Here is a 20,922-nt window from a genome sequence, read left to right on the forward strand (position 1 = left end):
CGAACCGGCAACCTTCCGATTACAAGGCGAACTCCCAACTCTTGAGCCACGATCGCCCACAAAAAGTACTATTTCTCTAATGAACGGAATTAGTGATGCAAAGGGGTTAACAGCCAAATCCATTTGGACAGAAATGCGGACTGATTGGTTGATTTACATATATTTTTATACACTAATGTAAAGATAATATAATAAGTTCATAATGTTGTGATGTTTTGTGCATTTGCGGGCTTTTCTGTAAAACATTTAAACTGATACATAAATACACAGAGTACTGTGATGAAGCCACCCCTTTTAAGACCTTTTCAAACAACGGCGCTTTGTCGGATTCTTGCTTTGTGTGACACAGTTAAGCTACAACTGCAGGGATTAAATGGAAGCACATGATGATTCAGCCCCGTGATTTCTTAGTTGGGTCATGGACTCAGTCATTTCCTCTCATTTTCTTTTCTTTGTCTTCTTTCTTCTGACACGATAGTTCATTTTCTTCCTTTCTCTTTCTCCCCGCTGCTCTTTCCTTCAGTCCATCATGGCATCCCCTCGGATGGAGACTTTCTGCTGCCCGAACCGAGACGCAGCGACAGAGTTTGTGGTCACTTTTCAGCCCGTCTTATTCGGCGCTTTAAGTCTGGGAAGCGCGGCTTTAAGCCTCTTATTCGCTATTTTACAAATTCTACCAAAACGCAAAGGATACAGAAGACTCGGGCAGTATCCTCTGCCAAGGCCTGCGTCCTCCTCGCGGATATTGTTCATCATCAGTATATGCGACATACTGGGATGCACAGGTAGAGAAGAAACTGCTGGCATTGACCTACTTTTTCTCTTCATAGTTGAGGCAAAGAGCGAGTTAGTTTTCGCAGCGTGGTTTTGCTTGCTGGATCTAATTACGCACGCACATATTTTCCTTTTAACCCCTTTGTTGCACTGCATTGCATAGGTGCAACTATGAGAAATGTGTCTGTTAAAGGCAAAGTGTGAGATTTAATCTGCAACAGTCGATGCTACATATATTTTTACAAGATAAAATTTGTGCCCAAGGTCATGAATTTAATTAAAATCAAAAGAACGAATCGGGATCCTCTCATGTGAGTGATGAAATAACTCAGAACAACTGCTGCACTTTTTAGTTGGCCTAGATTGATTGGAATGCGACGGATTTCTCAAAGTATCCAGTCACACAGGGATGATACGATAATCCTTCCAAATTAAAAATTAAAAAATTAAATGTAAATAAAAACAGTATTCAGTATGATTGTTTAGATTATTTCATATGTATTTTTGTTGAAATCCTTATCTGTGAGAAAGCAGTTATTGTATTTTGAAAATTGTTTGGATTTTGAATTTGATGCCAGCACATTGTTTAGATGAGTGACAGGAAAGTATTGTAGCCAGTTTCCTTCACAGACTCTTTCACCAAATATTATTTTCTGATGTTTGAGAAAATGCAGGGTTTGGTTAGACATTGTCTTGCTGAAATAAGTAAGGCCTTATAAAGTCTTTCCAATGCCTTTATGTGAATCTTTCATCACCAAATGGGCCTTCACAGAAGAGTTAGTAAAGCAGGATTGCATGGTATGCAACAGTGAGTTTTCCACTTCACCTATGTCCATCTTAAATGAGCGTGACCCAGAGTTGGCACCAGTGTTTCTGGATCTTGTATTTTTTTTCCTTTGCATTGTAGAGTTTCAGCTCACATTTGAATGCAGCAATAAACTGTGCTGTTGGCAAGTTAGTGTTAATGTCCAAGTCACTATTTAGTTCTTTGAAAGCTTGTTTTTGACATTCATAAATTGAAATTTTGTGCTATGATCTCAAATTGTTGACTTAGTAACTCAAAATGTAGACTTATGGTTGGCTCGTTTTTTATGGCCAAAATAAGCTTCCACAGTTTCTTGGGATTTCAACTATTCAGTTGAATCTTTGATGCTATTACATACTTTAAAGAATGCAACTATATTCTTTGAATTTTTATATTGAGAAGTGTTATTCTTGTATGCAGTCTATCAAAGAGTGGCGAACCCCTCCTGAGATGCTCTCTGAGTACTTATGATGTTGCTAATTAATAGAGTGAGCAGATATCAACAAAGTAAATGTGGGCCAAACAGTGTTTGTCTGGGACAAAGTGGGACTCATTAACAATGCTGGAAAGTGGTCAAGTATATTATATTTGAACATTTCCAGCTCTCTGGTATTTGAGCTGCTGTTGAGTCTTTGGGTTTCAGAATGAGTGCATTCATAGACTGGCATACCTTTCTGAGGCATATCTGACATTTTAAGCAACACGTGCGCACGCACACACACACTTTGATTTTCTGGTGACGTGTAACTTTCACTGATGGCATCCCATTAGATGGGCTAACCTTCATTTGCCTTCCCTTTACAAGCATGGGGTAAAAGCCAGACTTTAGAAATGTGCATGTACTGTGAACCAGTCACAATGTGGGACATTATCTGAAGATGTAGAACAAGTGGACAAGGAATCACCGTACAAATTGACCTATTAGTTGTTCAAACTGTTGTTTTTCTGGTCTTTTGTTGCCCCGGTCTGAACAGGCATTAAATCCAGAATGGACATGTCATTAAAGCTTTAACATTTAATCTTTTCATTTAAACAAAGATTTTAAATGTTTTAAATTGTATACTTTAATTTCTTTAACTTAAATTTTACACAGCATCCCAACCTTTTTTTTTCCTAAATGGGTTGATTTCTGTGTACTTGGTGCCCATGGAGATTCATGCACCGCTGCAGGGTAGCAGCTTGAAACCCGCTGATGACACAGATTAAAATGAAATACAGAACAGTAATAAAGATTCTGGGAGTGCTTCCATTGTTCCATTCGGCGGTGAAGCTAGGAAGTTTCATGTAGGAAATGGAAACACCCTTATAAAACACACCTGGTGGGCGTTAATATTTCCACACTGTAAAATAACCCTTGAAAGGACGCTGCCACTTAATCTAATTAGTCAAAGCACTTAATAATAGAAGCTGAAAATAATAAATCTGAGGTGTTTTAAAAGTAATGAAACCCAGACCAAGTTTAAATTTCCTGGTAATGTTTTCTTCTTCTTGTTTTTGAGTTAATTATATTTGCTTGCAAAGCGAGATTTCCTCTCAGCAGTTACAATTAAAGCTCATGCACTGTTTCCTTCTTGCAGGTGTCATTGTAAGATCATCTGTGTGGCTAGGTCTGCCAAACATCGTCGACCACATCTCAGTAGTCAACAACACCGATGTCTGGCCAGAAGTCTTCTGCATAGGCAGCGCAGTATGTATTTTTTTGCAGTAGTGACAGATGATATACACATATATAACTTGATAACACAGATGTTGCAAGCAGAGATGTGTAGTTAATAAGATAAAAGGATAGCAATAACTTTTCTGTAAGTATTATGATCTGTAAAGTAAGTGTAAGGCATTCAATTTATGTGTTGCAGATGTGGATCCAGTTGTTTTTTAGCGCTTCTTTCTGGTGGACCTTTTGTTACGCGGTTGACGTCTTCCTGGTGGTGAAAACATCTGCAGGAATCAGGTTCCCCCCACCTCACCTTCCATTCACAATTCATTATCACCTTAGCTTCTCTGATAGGATGCAAGATGAAGCATTTTTACCGAGCAGAGTGTGAAACATTTTTCTCTCACAATGCTCAACTGCCACCTGTATTTTTATACTTTGGTTTTCACAAGATAAAACTGGTTTGAATCAACTCTTTTATTCTAAACTAAAGGTGCAGGTTTCCATGCTGTTGTTGCTATAAAAGTCTGAGTTTTACAAGCCTCTCGTACTCCTCTCCCCACTCAGTCCTATTCAATTGCATTTTGTACAACAGATAAATGGGGAAAAAATATCCTCAAGATAAAGAACGACAACATGTGGTGTGAGCTTGGTCTCATGACTTCGTTTTTTCCTTCTCCCCCATCAGCACCATTATACTCTACCACATGATTACATGGGGCCTGGCTGTGCTGCTGTGTGTTGAAGGAGTGGCCATGCTGTACTATCCATCTATTTCTGAGTAAGATACCACTGACTGCTGTCCTGCTGATCGGCACATTTAAGCATCCGTTGGTGGAAAAATAGAAAATTAACATTTTTGTGTTCACATATTAACAACCACAATAAAATAACAGCAGAGAACTTAATGGTTCTAACCATTTCTTAAAAACGTCATTATTTCCATATTAAAAGTCTTCTGTTGTATGGCTATTATTAAGTATTGTCAGCCCACAGCATTTTCTTATAGAGAAATAAATACAATAATTCTGTTAACCATCACAAAGCTGATTTTTGATGCTGAATGAACTATTTCTCATGTTTTTTTCTTTCCCAGCTGTGAGCAGGGCCTCCAGCACGCAATTCCTCACTATGTCACCACATACGCACCGATGCTGCTCGTTCTCATAGCCAACCCTGTGTTTTTTAATCGGACCGTATCTACTGGTGAGTTCCTCGCTCTCGAATTTCTCTGACAAATGCAACTTCTTACGCATGTAAATGAGGGGAAATAAGATGCTTTCTCATCTCTCTCGCCTAGTGACATCTTTGCTGAAAGGACGACAAGGAATCTATACGGAAAATGAGAGACGGCTGGCGAATGAGATAAAAATACGCTTCTTTAAAATGATGCTGGTGTTCTTTATTTGGTAAGTTAAGAAATAGTTTTGGGAAGGAAAAAAGTGCTCCTTGCTATGTAGTAAATATGAAACTAGTGCTACGAGCCGGCAGCCTGTTAACATAGACAGGAAATGCATTGTTAAGATGCAACAAAATGAATCTATCCACAGCCGTGACACCCACAAATTAACATGTTAAATCACCTTTGTTTGAACCGCACCGTATAATACAGAAAAATCTCACTTGATTTCTGAGCTGAGTGAACACTTCCTAAAGAGTTTCTGGTCTCGTTTGCTTTTTTCATGTCTCTTTTAACACAAAATAGCATCATTTTATAAAATCATGGTACTGTTTGGATTAAAAATGGACAATTATAGAGTGCAGCTGCCATGTGGTTTAGAAGTTGTTACCATATCAGTGTGACATGTCCTCAATTTCTCATTCAGCTCCATCCCTTAAACCTAACCCAGTATCATGGTGACTATGTAAAAAACCAAAATGGCATAGAGTCCAATGAACTTTAAGAACAACCTAAGTGTTTCCATAGGAATTAAGAGGGTAAGCAGTAGCCAGGCGCTGTTAATTCAATTCAATGTTATTATACTGCATCAAATCACTAACAACAGCTGTTTCAAAGTAAAGACCCTACAATAATTGGGAGAAAGCCCCAACTCTCAAACAACACCCTGTGAATAAGCACTTGGTGACAGTGGGAAGGAAAAACTTTTAATAGGAAGAAAGTTGAGCAGAATCAAGCTCAGGGAGGGGCAGCCATCTAATCCAAGCAGTCAGGTGTGAGGGGAAAGGAATCAAATGTTAATCAAATAACAGGCGGAAGTTTTGGTAGCTTGCTGGGCTGAAGCATCCAGGTGTGTGTAGACACCATGCCACAATTTCCCAGGAAATTCAAAATGCAGACCATGCAATGCTCAGATTAATTGCAAACAACCCATTAGCTAGATATCAGACTCTACAGGCCTCATTTAGCATGTCAAATGTTAAAGTTCACGACAGTACGATCAGTAAAAGACTAAACTTGTATGGCTTATTTTGAAGGCTTGCCAGAAGAGATCCTCTTTGCTCTAAAAAGACCGTGGCAGCACAGCCTAGGTTTAAGTTGGATCTGAACAAACCACAAGACATCTGGGACAATGTGGACAGATGAGACCAAAGTGGAGATGTTGGATGTTTGGACATAAGTCACAGGACCTTAAGTCAATGGACATTTCAGCATAAATACCTCATGCCAACTTTGAAGCACGGTGATGGATGGGTGATGATTTGGGTGGTTTTGCAGCCACAGGACCTGGGCACCTTGCAGTCATTGAGTTGCTCATGAACTCCTCTGAATATCAAAATATTAAAATGTCTGTGAAATGAGTGAAATGTGAAGCCATCTGTCATACAAAAGTTTGTCTGAACAAATCTAAAACAGAACAGTTAAAAAAGAAAGGAGTGTTGCGATGGCCCGGTCAAAGTCCAGACCTCAGTGCTGAAATGCTGTGGCAACACATTAAGAGAGCTGTGCATAAACAAAAGCCTACAAACCTCAATGAACTGAAGCAATGATGTCAAGACAATGGGGTTGAAATTCCTCCACACTGATGTGAGAGACTGCAAAGGTCATACAGAAAACAATTACTTCAAGTTATTGTTGCTAAAGGTGCTTCTACAAGCTATTGAATCATGGGGTGCACTTATTTTTCCACAGGACTGCATAAAGTAATGAGAAACCTTTTTCCCATGACTGTATGCCCGTCTTTTATATACTGCCTAAGGTTTAACTGGTTTAAAAACCAGAATGTAAAAAACATGTTGTAGTTTTATGGATGGGTGATCCAGACTAATTCTTTCCATTGACAGCAAATTATCAGTCTTGGCTAATTTTTTGGCAACTTCACACTGTAAGCAAAGCCAGGTTATATTTCGGAGGCTAGGTCGAGAAGTTATGTGGCATATAACCCCCCTGTAATCTCATATTCTTTTAATAACTTAGGTCTGCATTAAATTTTGTGTTTATGAGGATGAACCTGAGGGCAAATTGATTTTTAAAACTCGCACAGTCACAGAAACTAAAGCCAAGCCTGCTTAAAGATTTCAATATTTCAATTTCAGTAAACAGGCCAAAACATGCAAAGCAATTATTTGTGATTTCTAACCTTTTACTACTTAACAAATAGGTCTTTTCAATGATTTGTAAATAAGAAACATGTTTAACATTTTAATGTTCTTCTAATAAGATGTGGGTTTTTTCTTCTCTGATGTTTTAGCTGGGTTCCCAACATCATTAATGAGAGCCTCCTCTTCTACCTGGAGATGCAGACAGACATCAGTGACAATAGTTTGAGGAATATCAGGAACACAGCTCTCATCACATGGTTTATCATGGTGGGTTTTAACAGGAAACCAGTGTACAGAACACTACTTTTATCTGCATGTAATGCCTTGGAAACCTTTATATTCCACTCTTTCAGGGTATACTGAACCCCATGCAGGCTTTCCTTAACACCCTGGCCTTTCACGGCTGGACAGGCTTTGACGTTGACTTCAGCCTGCAGCAGAGGAGGGAGCTGGTCTGGGACTCTGTCTCTACTTCAGCAGCTAACATGACCTCCCATAACCCTGTGGTGGGAACTACTCTGCTTTACCAGAGTCACGTCCAGGAATCACAGAAGAACATGATGGGAAACGGGCAACACCACTCTGATGCCATCAGCGTCCTCTCAGAAGGTAAACAGCATGTCAATGGTGGTAGCAGCTCGCCAGTATATCAGGGCTGGTGATGCTAAAAAGATATCAGCATCATATACTGTATGGACTACCTCCCCTTAATATGAAGTACGGTTTAGTATTTTCTTTGAGATCTGAGTAGTTATGTTTTGTTTTGTCTTTTTAAAAATAAATTAGCTTTATCAAGGTGTTGCAGTGGCCCTGTCACAGGAGAGAGCCACTAAAGCAGACATAGAGCTCGCTGTGATTCATTTTAAATAGAATTTTATATTGTAGTGCAGTACTGTAGCCGACTCTTGCTGGGTGGAACATGAATCATGTTGTGACGTTATGCAACACCCTCCACAATTGTCTTAATTTCTCTTTTTTGATTTGTACTGAATGCAACAGCAATGGGAAACTGCAGAGCACAGGAAGTTAAAGATTTTCTGTGGAGAATGAACTAAAGTGATTAGAACTTTGCTGCTATCGCTCTGAATGTGTTGCTTTATTTATAGATGACTGACATGCTGTGTAATTTCATCAGCTGCAGTTTTTCAAGGTGCTACTCTGCTGCCAAGCTATCACACAGCGCATTAAGTGCAGATAATAAACAGAGAGCAGTGGAAGCCAATAAGAAAGAAAAACAGGTAGAATACATCACTCTGTCTGATACTGACTTTTAGCCAGGAAAAAAATCACCAGATTAGATTCTGCATATATACTTTCAACAGCCACTTTATTAGGTTTAACTGCTTGATGTAAATATCGAATCAACCAATCACATGACAGCAAATCAATACATTTAGCCATCCAGACATGATTAAGACGATATATTGAAGTTCAAAGTGATTTAAGTAACTCTGAACATGGCATTATTGTAGGTGCCAAAGGGGCTGGTTTGAGTATTTCAGAAACTGCTGACCTTCTGGCATTTTCCCACACAACCATCTCTAGGGTTTAATGTCCAAAGGAGAGAAAATATTCAGTAAGCAGCACTTCGCTGTATGAGAATGCCTTCTTAATGCCAGCAGTCATAGAAGAGTGACCCCTTTAAGCTGATAGGGAACAGTAACTCAAAATAACTATGGCAGAAGAGCATCTGTGAACACATCAAACCTGGAAGCAGAGGGGCTACAGCAGCAGAAGAATAGACTTTGGTGCCGCTCCTGTCAACTAAGAACAGGAAAGTGAGGCTACAGTTTGCAGAGGCTCACCACAATAAAAGATTTATTTTTAAATTTAAAAATAATAAAGTTGCCTGCTCTGATGATTCAGAAAAGCTGGGATTTGGCATAAACAACATGAAAGCATGGATCAATCCTAACTTGTATCAAAGCTCAGGTGGTGTAATGGTGTGGGGCATATTTTCCTGTCACATTTTGCCGCCCTTATTATCAGCTAAGCGTTTAAATGCCACAGCCTGCCTGAGTATTGTTGCTGACAATGTTCATCTGATCATGACCACAGTGTACCCAGCTTCTCACGGTTGCCTCCATCCCCATGCTTCCTGTCAAGACTCAGATATTCTCAAACTGATTTCTCGAACATGACAATGAGTTCAGTGTACTCAAATGGCCTCCACAGTCACCAGATGTTAATCCAATAGAGCACCTTTGGGATGTGGTGGAACAGGAGATTTGCATTATGGATGTGGAGCTAACAAATCTGCAGCAACTGTGCGATGCTATCATGGCAATATAAAGCAGAATCTGAGCAATGTTTCCAGCACCTTGTTTATTCCTTGCATGAAGAATTAAGGCAGCTCTGAAGGCAACCCCGTACAAGGAAGGCGTACATAATAAAGTGTTCGATACAGTATGCCGATTACATCGAAAAGAGAAAATGACGAGTTCATTCTTTGACTTTCCAGCAATGTATTTCACAAACAAGTTCGCAACTGTGACGCATTGCTTCACATCTGCTCTGTGATTCATTCTCTGCTACATGCGCTTAAAAAGGATGTGAAAATTGCAAAACGAATTGAAGCTGCTCTGCTGGACAAGCTGTGATAACACAATTTTCAATTTATGCTAAGCATCCATTAATCTGCATCAGCTTATTAAAATGAAAAAAAAAATTGTATCAAATACAGCAACACCAATTAGTCTATAATTTGACATCAGTGCATAATATAGCAGCAATTCTAACTTGTAATTTGAAGAGATTATAACGCTAAAACAGCTTTTGAGAGCCTATAAAGTTCAGCTTATTTTTCATTGTGAATATTCAAACTTCATATGCCGAGTCTTTTTTGAATATCGTGGAAACACCTGCCATTTATATCTATATGTACTGTAGCTCAACACTTATGTGCATTTGCAGCATATGCATGTTATTTTTATCCCTGAGTGACAATTGTGCACCGTACACCTCATGGACAAAATCCTTTCAATGCTTTGTACCACCATTGTCCCTGACATGTTAAGTATATAAAAATAAAGTTAATCTTTGAAAGAATGTTTTTTTTCCCCCCATTCTTGTTTATAGACCATGTTTTTTTAATGCATTTAAAAACCACAAATCACCATTTCCACATTAAAAGCTGCATGGAAAGATATATGTTAACACAAATACGCAGTATTGATAAGCTGAGGTGGTGTAATGTGCAGAAGCACCAAGTAATCTACCCCTATTTTGTCTTGCTAGGTTCAGAGTCTAGTACAGTTGAAATCCACATTTCCAGCGAGCTACAAGACTATGAGGATGTAGACGCTGACGGAGAATCCTTGGAGAACTCTGTGAGGCACTAACTGGGGTCGTCCACAAACCACCTTCCTCCACTTTGCTGCACCGCATTGTTTTTGTAGTCATGTTTTTTTTTGTAGATGGTCTCCCATTAAGCCTTTGTTTTCCTGCTGAGATTTAAACTGGTCATGAGTTTCATTATTTGGTATGACAGACTAAGCCTCATTCCTGAGTCCAATCCTTTTTTTTTCTTTTTAAATCTCTGTTTAAAAAAAAAAAAAAAGTGCTACGTTTCAGACCCATCAGCACAACAGTCCCAAAGCTACGGTCTCTCGTAGCAGCCGACAGAACACACACAACTCTCCGGCTGACCTTTAAAAGTATTTTAAGTGCTTGAAGAAGCATTTCTTCAAATTCTTTAAATTGGATACATTGATTCTGTGACAAGAATCCTTTTCATTAAGCTGTAAAAGCCCAACAAAATGAAGTAAGCTAAATAATTAATCTTAAAACAAAGTTATTGTATTTCCAGTTGTCAGTGTTGTATTTTTGCACACATGTATTCCATGCTATATTAAATATCTAAATATCTTTTACACTTTTGACTCAAAAACCTTTCATTTTTTCCAAATCTACAATATGTTAATAAGCTTAAGAAAAAGGGGGAAACACACAATTCAAGACAAAGGCATGAGTTCTGTTATCAAAATAGAGTAATTTATTTGAGACACTGAATGACTTCAATGTTTTGTTTTTTTCTTGGAAACAGGTGACAGACCCTGGATCAGGGTGAAAGAGATAGTAGCCGTCACAGCGCTTATTCCATATTGGGCTCCTTAGCATGCCAAGAATGGCCACTGACCTACAGCCCAATGCTCAGTCTGACACAGACAATAATGGCTCTTAGCAAATTTAAAAAAAAAAAAGTAGTCAAAAAAAATATTAAACACCCATTAGTATCCAATTGTGACATTTAAAAAAAAAACAAACAAAAAAAACAAATAGTTGGACTTTGACTTTCAGCAAAATGTGAATTTTTTCTGAGCCCACCAATACAAAAGTGCACTTCATGTTGCTCCTGCTGAAGCTGACAAAAAGTGAGACCAAAACAAATAAAATCAAACAATAAAATGACATTTTTTAAAAAAAATTAAAAGCTAAAAAGGCAAATCAAAGTGGTAGCAGGTTTGCTTGAAGATACTTTTACTTTACATCCAAGCAGGCAGACATACTGCATGCTGCTCACAACACAGGCATTTCAAGCTCAGCACGCCTGATCAGCTTTAAAAAAAAAAAAAGAAGTTTTTTTTAATTATTATTTTTTAAACAATAGCAAGGCTTTTGCATAAAATCCACCTCCTGGTCAAATGATCGAAATTTTCAGCAGGCTGATCAGAGGAAAAGTGCCAGCGAGGAACCATGCTAATAATAAAACAAGCTGCAGAAACTTTCCTTGCTTAGGTCTGCTTGGCAGTTACAGGTTTGTGAGTCCCGTGATGACTTGTTTCACACACAAAACAAATAAAAGCAGCAGGCTAAGTAGGATAGTGATGACTGCTAATATCTTTAACAAGAGAACTTCCCGAGTGCAGATGATGCAGTGCACATTTCCTCCATGGCTTTCAGTGATCAACAGAGAAGAACAACGATGCTCAAGCCATTTTCCTTGATGTTTTTTCTGTGATTCGCTTAACGAAAACTAAGCTCGATCAAATGGATACGACTGGCAGATTTCAGAAAGACTGCAACATAAGAAGCTCATGAGATATGCACTTCACTTAAAGAGTGGTCTTGTCTTGATTTAACAGCAAAGATCTGATAGCTCTAGCCATTAAAAAGCCCCTACAGGATTGCAATAAAGTGTGCTGTATATAAACATATATACACAGTATATAAGTCTGTGTATGAATCTAATTTACATCTTTACATTCTTTAAATTTACATCTAGAGTGGCAGATAATTCTCTGTATAAAGCACACTTTTCACATCTTGTCCACAGAATGACGTTTTCTGACGACTGAATCGAACAGGTCATTTTTGGAAGTTAGGACAATTTCTTGGCAGGCCTTTCCTTTTGTGTTGTTGAACCTGATGTTAAAAATGAGCAAAGAACTACCTCGTAGCGGCACATTCAGTTTGATTTTCAAAAATCCATCTGTGGAAAATAGATACAAATAAAAAAAAAAAGAAAAGACGGAGGAACAAAGGAAAAAAGAAAAGGAAAGGAAAGTAAGAATTACTCTTGAAACAAACGTTTCTCCACTGGGGAGAAAATAAGCACTGTGTCAACAGACAGCAGCAGTGCTTCAGTTTTCAGTATCAGCTACTTTCATTGTGTTACTTCATTAGGACATGAAGTTCCTCGCAATTTGTTTCCTCTCACAGCCAAACACCAGTGTCTCAATAACACTTTTGTCTTTATATATCTCGACTCATCCTTGTGTTTCTACCCTCACAACCCGAAAACGGTGGACCAGTGGCCCGTGGGGATCGCAGCACTTCATCATAAGGAACCATTTTAATACATGGATGCACCCAGCGAGTTGTGTCCAGTCTAGGGGAATCTCTTAGCCAGCTTCCGCTATGTCTCAAACAGGCTTCTCATAAAATACACACATCGACTGGAAGGTGCGCTGAATTCAGTTGGAGTTAAAACCGCTGCAGTGATCTGGTTTTATTCCGGTGAGAGTTTCATTCAGTTCACCTTTACAGCCCTTCTTGAGCAATGAGTGTGTTTGCTGATGGCAGGAGAAGGCATTTTTCTCCACAATCCAGGATTAATCATCAAGTCGGCTATTTTCGGAGATCGAGAACACAAACCTAGAATGTTAAAAAAAATAAATAAATAAAAATTAGATGGCTTTAATATTACATTTCAAGTCTGCATTTTTACTCGCTGTTCTTCAAATATCGGTCATGAGAGCTTTCTGACATTTTTGTTTTATTTGAAATTAAAACTGTGTAAAATCAAAACAGCTTACCGAGCCGTCGGAGGCACTGGCACCAACTTTGTCTCCGGTGCTGTTCCAGCACACCTCGAAGATGCCGCCGGTACCCCTGTAGCTGTGCACCAAGGCTCCAGTCTGAAACAAAGCCACAAACAAATGATGATAAATGACAATTAATCGTATCTACTCTGCCGTTTGGCACAGTATAAATTCCGGTCCAGCTCTTACCGTAGTGTTCCAAATGTGGACACATTTATCAAAGGAGCCGCTGGCTAGGTGTTTGCCATCAGGGCTGAAGGCCACGCTGTAGACCGGTTCCTGGTGCCTGGTCAGTGTATGAATACAAACCCCTCGTTCAACATCCCACAGTCGCACTGTAGAGTCAAAAGAAGCGCTGTGTGGAGAACAGAGGATAGGAATCAGATGGTTAAGCAGCATCAAAGCTTCCTAATAATCCATTTCTTCAATAAATGCTAGTTTTTATTTCCACTGCTTTATATTGCAGAGGAAGACACAGGAAAAAATAACCATAATTCCATTATTGAAAGCTATCAATTTGCATCATTTCAGTTTTTAAGGGCCATGTCCTAACCCTATTTCACATTCCCTTCTATATCAAACTCTAAATTCACTGAAGATTAGAGTAAATGCAGAATAATTATTGTGCCAGATGTGCAAGGAGGTCATAAACGCACTGTGGACATTCACAGTATCGAAACTAGGAAATATATACATGCATGCACATCTGTGTCATGATGCAGGGATTTAAGTAACACAGTAGCGCTGAAATTTTGCCTGAGACATAGTTTCTTCTCATTAAGAAGCATCGGGGCTTGTGGCCTTCCCAAACACATCTATAAGGTTCACACACAGCTCATAGTGAACACAACAAGCCAGGACTTCATTAAAAGTTGACCCGTGTGATTGGCAGCCATGTACGGTATTAAATGCGAGTTATATATAGTCAGTCAATCTCCTACCTGGCAAGCATGATGTTGGCGTTGGGGTTATTTGTGCTGGGGCCTGTGGGGCTCCACTTGATAGTGTAGATTTCTTTACTGTGAGCCTGGAGGTCATGGACACATGACTCCTGCTTCATACTCCAAATCTGCACGTGAGGGGAATCGCAAGAGCAAAGTATGTATGAATACAAATCAATGTGTTTCTTTTCTTTAACCTCCAAGACTGGAGATTGGTCTTACCTTTAAGGTCATGTCATCCGAGCAGGAGGCAAGCAGCATACCTGATGGGTCCCACTTAATGGCATTAACTTCATTCTGCAAAACAACGCTCATTAGCATGTATGTTGAGGTAGAACTAAAGTTAGTGTGAGAGATGGGGTCAGAAAAGCTGCTCACCGTGTGGCCCTGGAAAGTCTTGAGGGGGCGGTCGCTGCCAAGTCGACATACGTGGATGCACATGTCTGTGCTGCAAGAGGCAAACGTGGTGTTGTTCTGCCAGTCAACATCCAGTGCTGGGGCTGTGCACAAATCCATACTCATTAGGGTTGCACGATCGCAGCAGAGCAGCAGTCACTTTGTATCATATTCTTTTTCTACAACAGTCATTTATCTGGATACGTGAATTCGCTTTACCTGAGTGGAAGGGGAACTGCTGTTTGGCTTCTCCTGTGTGCGCGTCCCAAATGATTGTCGTCTGGAAAAGTTACAATTGCATTTCAAAACATAAGCTCAACATTTCTGCACAAATGTGCATGCCTCATCTGTCGTTCGATGGTCCATAAACCTATCTGCAGTTAATGTCACTGACTGTTTTTATTTGCTTAACCTTTCTTGGTAAAGTTTTACTCCATTCCATTTGATTAAATGTCTGTTGTGCTACAAAAAGACAAATTAATAAACCTTAAAGACAGATAAGAAAATGTAATGTGTGAGCCAAAAGTTTCAGGTTTCTTTCCCTGTTTTTATTTGGTTTTATCCTATTAAGAATTTTAGGTTATGGATATGAGAAAATGTCTTTGTCTGATGAGCAAAAAAAGGCTGGTTTGAAACAAAAAAAGCAAACACCCCCCCCCAAAACATAAGGATATTATTAGTGAAAGACAAATCCACGCCTGGGGATCTTTTGGAGTACCTTATCTACGCCAGCGCTGAGAATACAGTTCCCCTTCTTGTTCCACTTGAGTGCAAATATGGGCCCTTTGTGCTGACCCAAGGTGCTTGCCAGATTTCCTAATGGATAAGAGTAATATCAGTTTCTCTTAGAAAAGATCCCTCACAAAATTGTCACGAAGTTGCATTTTTCACATCAACAATGCCAAAAAAAAAAAAAAATAATAATAATATCTAATGGAAAAAGAAACAACAGTGTGTGACAATGATGGAGGACATACCATCCTTTGTCCATATCCTGGCAAATCCATCATATGAGCCTGTTGCCAGGAGAGTCCCATCGCTCTGTTGGATGACAAGAGCACAGAACTGTTACCTGACTGCACTGCCCGTTTACCAGATGGTAAAGGTACGAGAGGAAAGATGTGATGGATGATCTGAAACCTACATTCCAGTCTAGGGAGGTGACGTCTTTGTTGCTGGGGACATCCTGGCCACCTTCTCGGATACAGTGGCGCAGCACCAGCTGGGTGGAGTTATTATTCTCGTTCAGGTTCCAGATCCTGGCAGTGGAGTCCCCCGAACTGAGCATAACAGGAGGCGGTCAAATGATTGTGGGAATACAACCTATCAGGAGTGTCTTTTTATAAAGCTAGATGTCTTACTATGCACACCACAGCATAAATACAATACAGTACGATTCATCCAGGATGAATTAAGATGTGTTTCAGCACAGACAGAGACTGACCCTGAGGCCAACAGATCGCTGACAGGGTTCCAGGCGCAGATGAAAACTTCAGACTCGTGGCCTCGGAGTACTGTAGCTTTACTGGCTGGTATCTCAACATCCACATCTATCTCCATAGGCTCACTGTGGTTATCTAAGGAGTGGACAGATACATATTTTATGTACGTTAACATACACGCAAAACATAGATTTGCCTACAATTCTAATTCAGTATTTTCTTTAGACAATTGTCAAAGGAGGTGAATATGTTACCTTTCAAGCAACAGGAGGCCAACAAAGAAAATCAGTAATCTATTCAAAAAAGTCAACTAAAGTATATATTGATGTGCTTCAACTACTATGACATCTCTAGATTTAAAAGCAACTCTCAAGCTGTCATATTCCAGTAAGAAAACTCGGACCTATGCATCATATATTACTTCAAACGTGTTGTGCAATGGGAAATGACTATCACTGCTACAGACATAACTGAATATATAGTAAGTGACTGTGAGCTTGACACATATCTGTAACAAAATGAGGTCACATTAACAGACCTCAGAAATGTATTACATGAGTCACCATTTCTGTCATGACTCAGATATTTGGGTTAAAGTTAAGAGACAAAATGTGGTGACTGTAAGCTCTACCTACAGCTGCAACCAACGATATTAATGTTCAACTTACTCATGTTGTGAGTACCATTCTCCTCGCCATTGACAGTGGCTTCTCCATTCTTTGGCACATTGGACTGGATTCCAGAGGTTGAAGCTGTTATGGTACAAGTTGCCTGCTGCTGGGCTAGTTTGTCGCGGAAGGCCTGCTGCCGCGTCTGCACCACATCTGGCATCACCGCGTCAATGAGCGACAGTGACTCAATCGGTCGACCGTCAAAGACCGTGCCGTCCTGTCATCACAAGAGGAGTTAAGAACGCATCATGGTGTGTTTCTTAATTAGTGACTCGTCTAGGGTTGCGTTTCCCTGATAATCGTCAATTACGAAGGTGAAGAGTGCTTACTAATTGGCAGCCTAATACAAACACACCTCAGGGTTTCTTCCAGTACAAGACAACGTAAATGTGGGGGGGGGGCCCAAAAAGCACTTGCAGTTACCCTAGTGAGTCGGCATCGAGATCAAAGTCTGTCTTTGTATCATTAAGCAACAGAAGACATCTGTGGGAGTCAGTAACAGCAGGTCCCAGCCCTCACCTCATTAATGCTGATTTCTGCCTCCACATACTGGAGTCCTTTCTGCAGGATAGAGATGAGAGCAGCAGGGGGCACTAGTGTTCCATTGATGTTGGATTGGCTGATGTGGCTCTCAATGCCAAAGGTGAATGCTGAGTGGGAGAAACCTGAAAACAAAACACCATTCACATTCATTAACAGCAGAGTGCCAAGCACAAGATGTGCACAAACACAACACAAATATTCAAAGAAAAGTCTTGTCTGATCCAATCAAAGCTAACAGTAATTGAATACAACAACAAAATGGAATAACAAGCATGACATTTGAGAGTACAATAAGGCATGCCAATTTTCAGTGTTGACCTCTCAGAGCTGCTAGTAGCTTGTACACTGCCAGATGGCTTCAGACAGTCTCAATAAACAGTAATAAAAGACAACAGCTAGGGTTTCGGGACTGATCCAGATCCTATAAATTCAGATCCCTAAGTATAATAGCATGCTGACATATCCAGAGCAATGCAACACTGTGTTTTCACATGGTGCTTACATCCTAAATTTTAAAAAAAGAAAAGAAAAAAAAAAAACCTGATTCTTGGAGATATCTGTAGACCAAGAAGTTCACTTCGTCGCTGGTAATACTCATCTTAGCCCAGTAAAAGGAGGAGGTATGTTGGAAGGCTGAGCTCACTCCTGAAAAGAGATCAAAATTGGGAGCTGAGATTAATATTTAGGCCTGTGCTCTGGCATGTGACATTTACAAATCCGTAGTTTTATTGACCCGAATGGCATTTGGCATCTCCTACTGGTAAAAATAGTTACACAATGTGTCCCAATCTTTGCATAGTGATGCAGCTATGCGCAGACAAACAAACACACGCACGGGAAAGCCCTCACTTCCACTTCCTGTTAGTTCATTCACACTCTGGTCTTAACCACTACTGCATGACTCGATCCTCTGATGTTGTTAAGGGCTGAATTTGTTCCTCCCAAAAATCTACCTACAGAACAAAAAGCAACTAGATGGAATAAGCTTTGATTTTAGGATATTAAGCATCTAGTGACTTACAATAAATCATAGCAGCCCACCTAACCTTCCAGTTTAAAAAATACAAGTATTTAACAGTACTTACATTAACAATTTAAATCAAAATGAAGGAGTAACATTGTTAATTTAACAGTTTTTTGTCCTCAGGCTGATGAACATTGCTGTACTGTTCATAATCTCCCACATGCTTTACAAGAACAGAGTAAATGAAGCTGGAAAAAAAAAAAAAAAAAAAAAAAAACCTTGTATATACACCCACAGAAACAATGTAAACACACACAAATTTATAGTAAATACCACAAGATCGAAAATGTCAAAGCAGCAGACAACAAAGCAAAGGAACCAAATTAAACCTGAGAATGCGCAAAGACACACATCTAACCATTTCCTGCTCTCCCAATGAGAGGTAAACAGACAGACATTTCGCCATAAAGAGACATAAAGGGATGCTGTCAGCTATGAAGACTGCATGGCTGTCCAACTTTCATTCCATACACTATCCAGGCCCACTCAAGATTCCCTTTGGTAGCATAGCAACAAGAGAGATCGAGCAAAATAGAGCGGTGTTGTCCCAATTACCAGTGGGCATAAAGCCAGAGGGCTTGAACATTTTACTCAACATGAATTATTCACTCTTTCACCTTGGTATATTCTTTCAAATTGGGTCTACCTTTGTTGTAGCCCCATAGAGATGCTGAGGACTGGAATAATAGCTACCTCTAACTGGTGCAGCAAGCTTCTTTTATATTTTTGAACATAAAAGACTATGGCATTATACTTGGAGCAAAGACGCTTGCAACTGCAAAACATACAACTGAATGTCAGAACCATTACATGGATAGCAGTTTTATTCTCATTCCATTGATTGCTGAAGCATATGATAATGACAGACGTATTTCACTCAAGGTAAGAGTTCTTTTGCCCTGTTCTTCCAAAGACAATACAATGCTAAGGTTGTCCACCTTCATCACTGTACCCAGTTCTGACCACAGCCCTCATGTTTCCTCTTTAGCTAATTAGCTTACATATGGGACTAAGATAGACTAGCCACATCAAAGCGTTCAGCCACTGCTCCCAGGGCCACTATAGCTACATACCAAACAACTGGAAACATTATTAAATGGTAGCCTAGAGAGAGAGACACTGGTCTCATCAGCAGCACCAATAAAGCCTCTATCAGATGGGCACATAATGCAGCCGTCCATTACACAACACGCTGGGCATTCAAGACTCCTTTGACTAAACACTGGGCCTAGCCAGAGAAGATGTCAACCTCTGCAAAGATCCTGCAAAGGTTTATCAGTTCAGATGAACTCAGATAAACAAAGAAAAAACACGAGACATCCAAACTGATCATACGCTTACAGGATCGTAGGATTTGTAGGACTTATTAGAGGGCTGTCTAACATGCTTAGCAACATGAAAATAAAATCAAACACATTGTTGACCGTAAACCACATGGCTTAGTTTGAAACAGAAATCTGATTCATGTCACTTATTGCACAGGTAAGAGAAAAATACTCAACAATGAAACACATAATCCTACTTTGTGAAATGCTTTCAGTCTCACAGCTGGCAGATTTGATTAATGTCCTGTCAATCAACGGAAACAAAGCAGCAAACTGCACTCCAGCAAAACCATTCTTCATGTGACAAATACACATACGAGAAATCGGATGACGCATCTGAAATACAAATCAGCGTGTGAGCAACAGTTACAGAAGTACCGATCTGTTTTCTATATTAAGCCACCATTATCATCTTAAGAGTTTCCTGTTTTCACTTTGTCTTAGAGACGGTATTAAAATAGACTAAAAAATAAAACCACATCACAACGAACATGCATGCATGGTCATATTGACACCATTTACAGGTGGAAGAAAAATATAGCTCTACAATCGCATCAACTCTGTCAAATGGAAAACATGTGACTGCAAAGCAAAAACAAAGGAATTTGCTAGAATTGACAAAAATCACCTAACGGGTCAATTATGAGAATCCCTGCTGAGGACATGAGGCTCGCTGCAGCCACTCTCACTATATTGCCTCTAAGACGACCCCCTCATAATCCACCTTTAACCATCACACTAAACCAAACAAAGCCTGCTTAATGCCTCCTTTGTGTTCACATAGCATGTTACTGTTTCTGAATTCATGATATGTTAATGTGACGCGATGTGCTAATGTGAATTCATGTGTGTTACAGAGGCCAGCACGCTATGACACAGACCTCAATTCAGCTCTGATTTCTGCTCAATTTATGGTCCTGCGTGGATGTCGAGTGGTATAGCTCTACGGCTACACAGAGAACACAATTACTGGATCGAAACCAACGCAGATGCTTCAGAAAGCCAACAGTATGTTGCCTGACTGATGACATTACAAGATTACAGCAGGTTTAAAGCCAACTGGTTGAAAAGCTGATTAAAACAGGAAAGGAAACAACCCTGAGTGTGCACCACGAAGAAGAAGAATCACAAAATTACAAATGAATAAATAAATAAGAAGCACACATTAAAAACATCAACAATGGCTGCAGAGAACAGTCTATACATGTAAATTATGAATTGTGTCTTCTCTGCAACAGAGTGAAAGCCAGAGAACCAACAAGAGCCAAAACTGAACAAAGTAGCACACATTACTGGCTGTTCCACATATTTGATAGTGTCCCCAAGTGACACAGTGACAACATGTAGACACGGGTCTGGTTAGCTCTGTGCAGCAACAGCACAACACTAAAGCAATATTGTGCCAGGACTGTTCCTCTGCTGCTGGCTAAAAAAACGCAACAACAATGCCCAGCAATGCTGTGGCTGAATGCGTCGAGATATTTTCAGTGTTGAAATAGACAACTTAGACTTTTGCCAGTATGTTACTTTCACTGCACAGTTGATTTATTTAACAGGTACTACAACTTTAGATTTGATCTTAT

The 20,922-nt window shown here is 39.7% G+C and overlaps 2 protein-coding genes across 3 annotated transcripts in view; one reads left to right on the forward strand and one right to left on the reverse strand.

Moving 5' to 3' along the window:
* Positions 1–10,957, forward strand: gpr143 (G protein-coupled receptor 143). The gene is made up of 9 exons (XM_003455437.4): positions 1–785; positions 3,157–3,266; positions 3,436–3,530; positions 3,922–4,014; positions 4,330–4,439; positions 4,534–4,642; positions 6,884–7,001; positions 7,088–7,343; positions 9,972–10,957. The coding sequence occupies exons 1-9, from the start codon at positions 530–532 to the stop codon at positions 10,073–10,075; spliced, it is 1,251 nt and encodes a 416-aa protein (XP_003455485.1). The 5' UTR covers positions 1–529; the 3' UTR covers positions 10,076–10,957.
* tbl1x (transducin beta like 1 X-linked) overlaps positions 10,706–20,922 on the reverse strand; it is a 20,312-nt gene continuing 10,095 nt past the window's right edge. The window contains exons 1-15 of one of the 2 annotated variants that reach the window (XM_025903939.1): positions 18,373–18,391; positions 17,531–17,635; positions 16,967–17,112; positions 16,445–16,664; positions 15,779–15,911; positions 15,479–15,614; positions 15,312–15,375; positions 15,053–15,150; positions 14,554–14,614; positions 14,317–14,438; positions 14,161–14,235; positions 13,939–14,066; positions 13,187–13,352; positions 12,992–13,093; positions 10,706–12,830 (exon numbers count right to left, since the gene is read on the reverse strand). In XM_025903939.1, coding sequence (XP_025759724.1) covers positions 12,804–12,830; positions 12,992–13,093; positions 13,187–13,352; positions 13,939–14,066; positions 14,161–14,235; positions 14,317–14,438; positions 14,554–14,614; positions 15,053–15,150; positions 15,312–15,375; positions 15,479–15,614; positions 15,779–15,911; positions 16,445–16,664; positions 16,967–17,112; positions 17,531–17,588 — 1,536 coding nt within the window. In that variant the 5' untranslated portion in view covers positions 17,589–17,635; positions 18,373–18,391 and the 3' untranslated portion in view covers positions 10,706–12,803. Of the gene's footprint in view, positions 12,831–12,991; positions 13,094–13,186; positions 13,353–13,938; positions 14,067–14,160; positions 14,236–14,316; positions 14,439–14,553; positions 14,615–15,052; positions 15,151–15,311; positions 15,376–15,478; positions 15,615–15,778; positions 15,912–16,444; positions 16,665–16,966; positions 17,113–17,530; positions 17,636–18,372; positions 18,392–20,922 lie in introns of those variants that run through there. The other variant, XM_003455462.5, reaches the window with a different exon arrangement.

This window comes from Oreochromis niloticus, linkage group LG16 (genome assembly GCF_001858045.2).
Source record: "Oreochromis niloticus isolate F11D_XX linkage group LG16, O_niloticus_UMD_NMBU, whole genome shotgun sequence".
NCBI classification, from domain to species: domain Eukaryota; kingdom Metazoa; phylum Chordata; class Actinopteri; order Cichliformes; family Cichlidae; genus Oreochromis; species Oreochromis niloticus.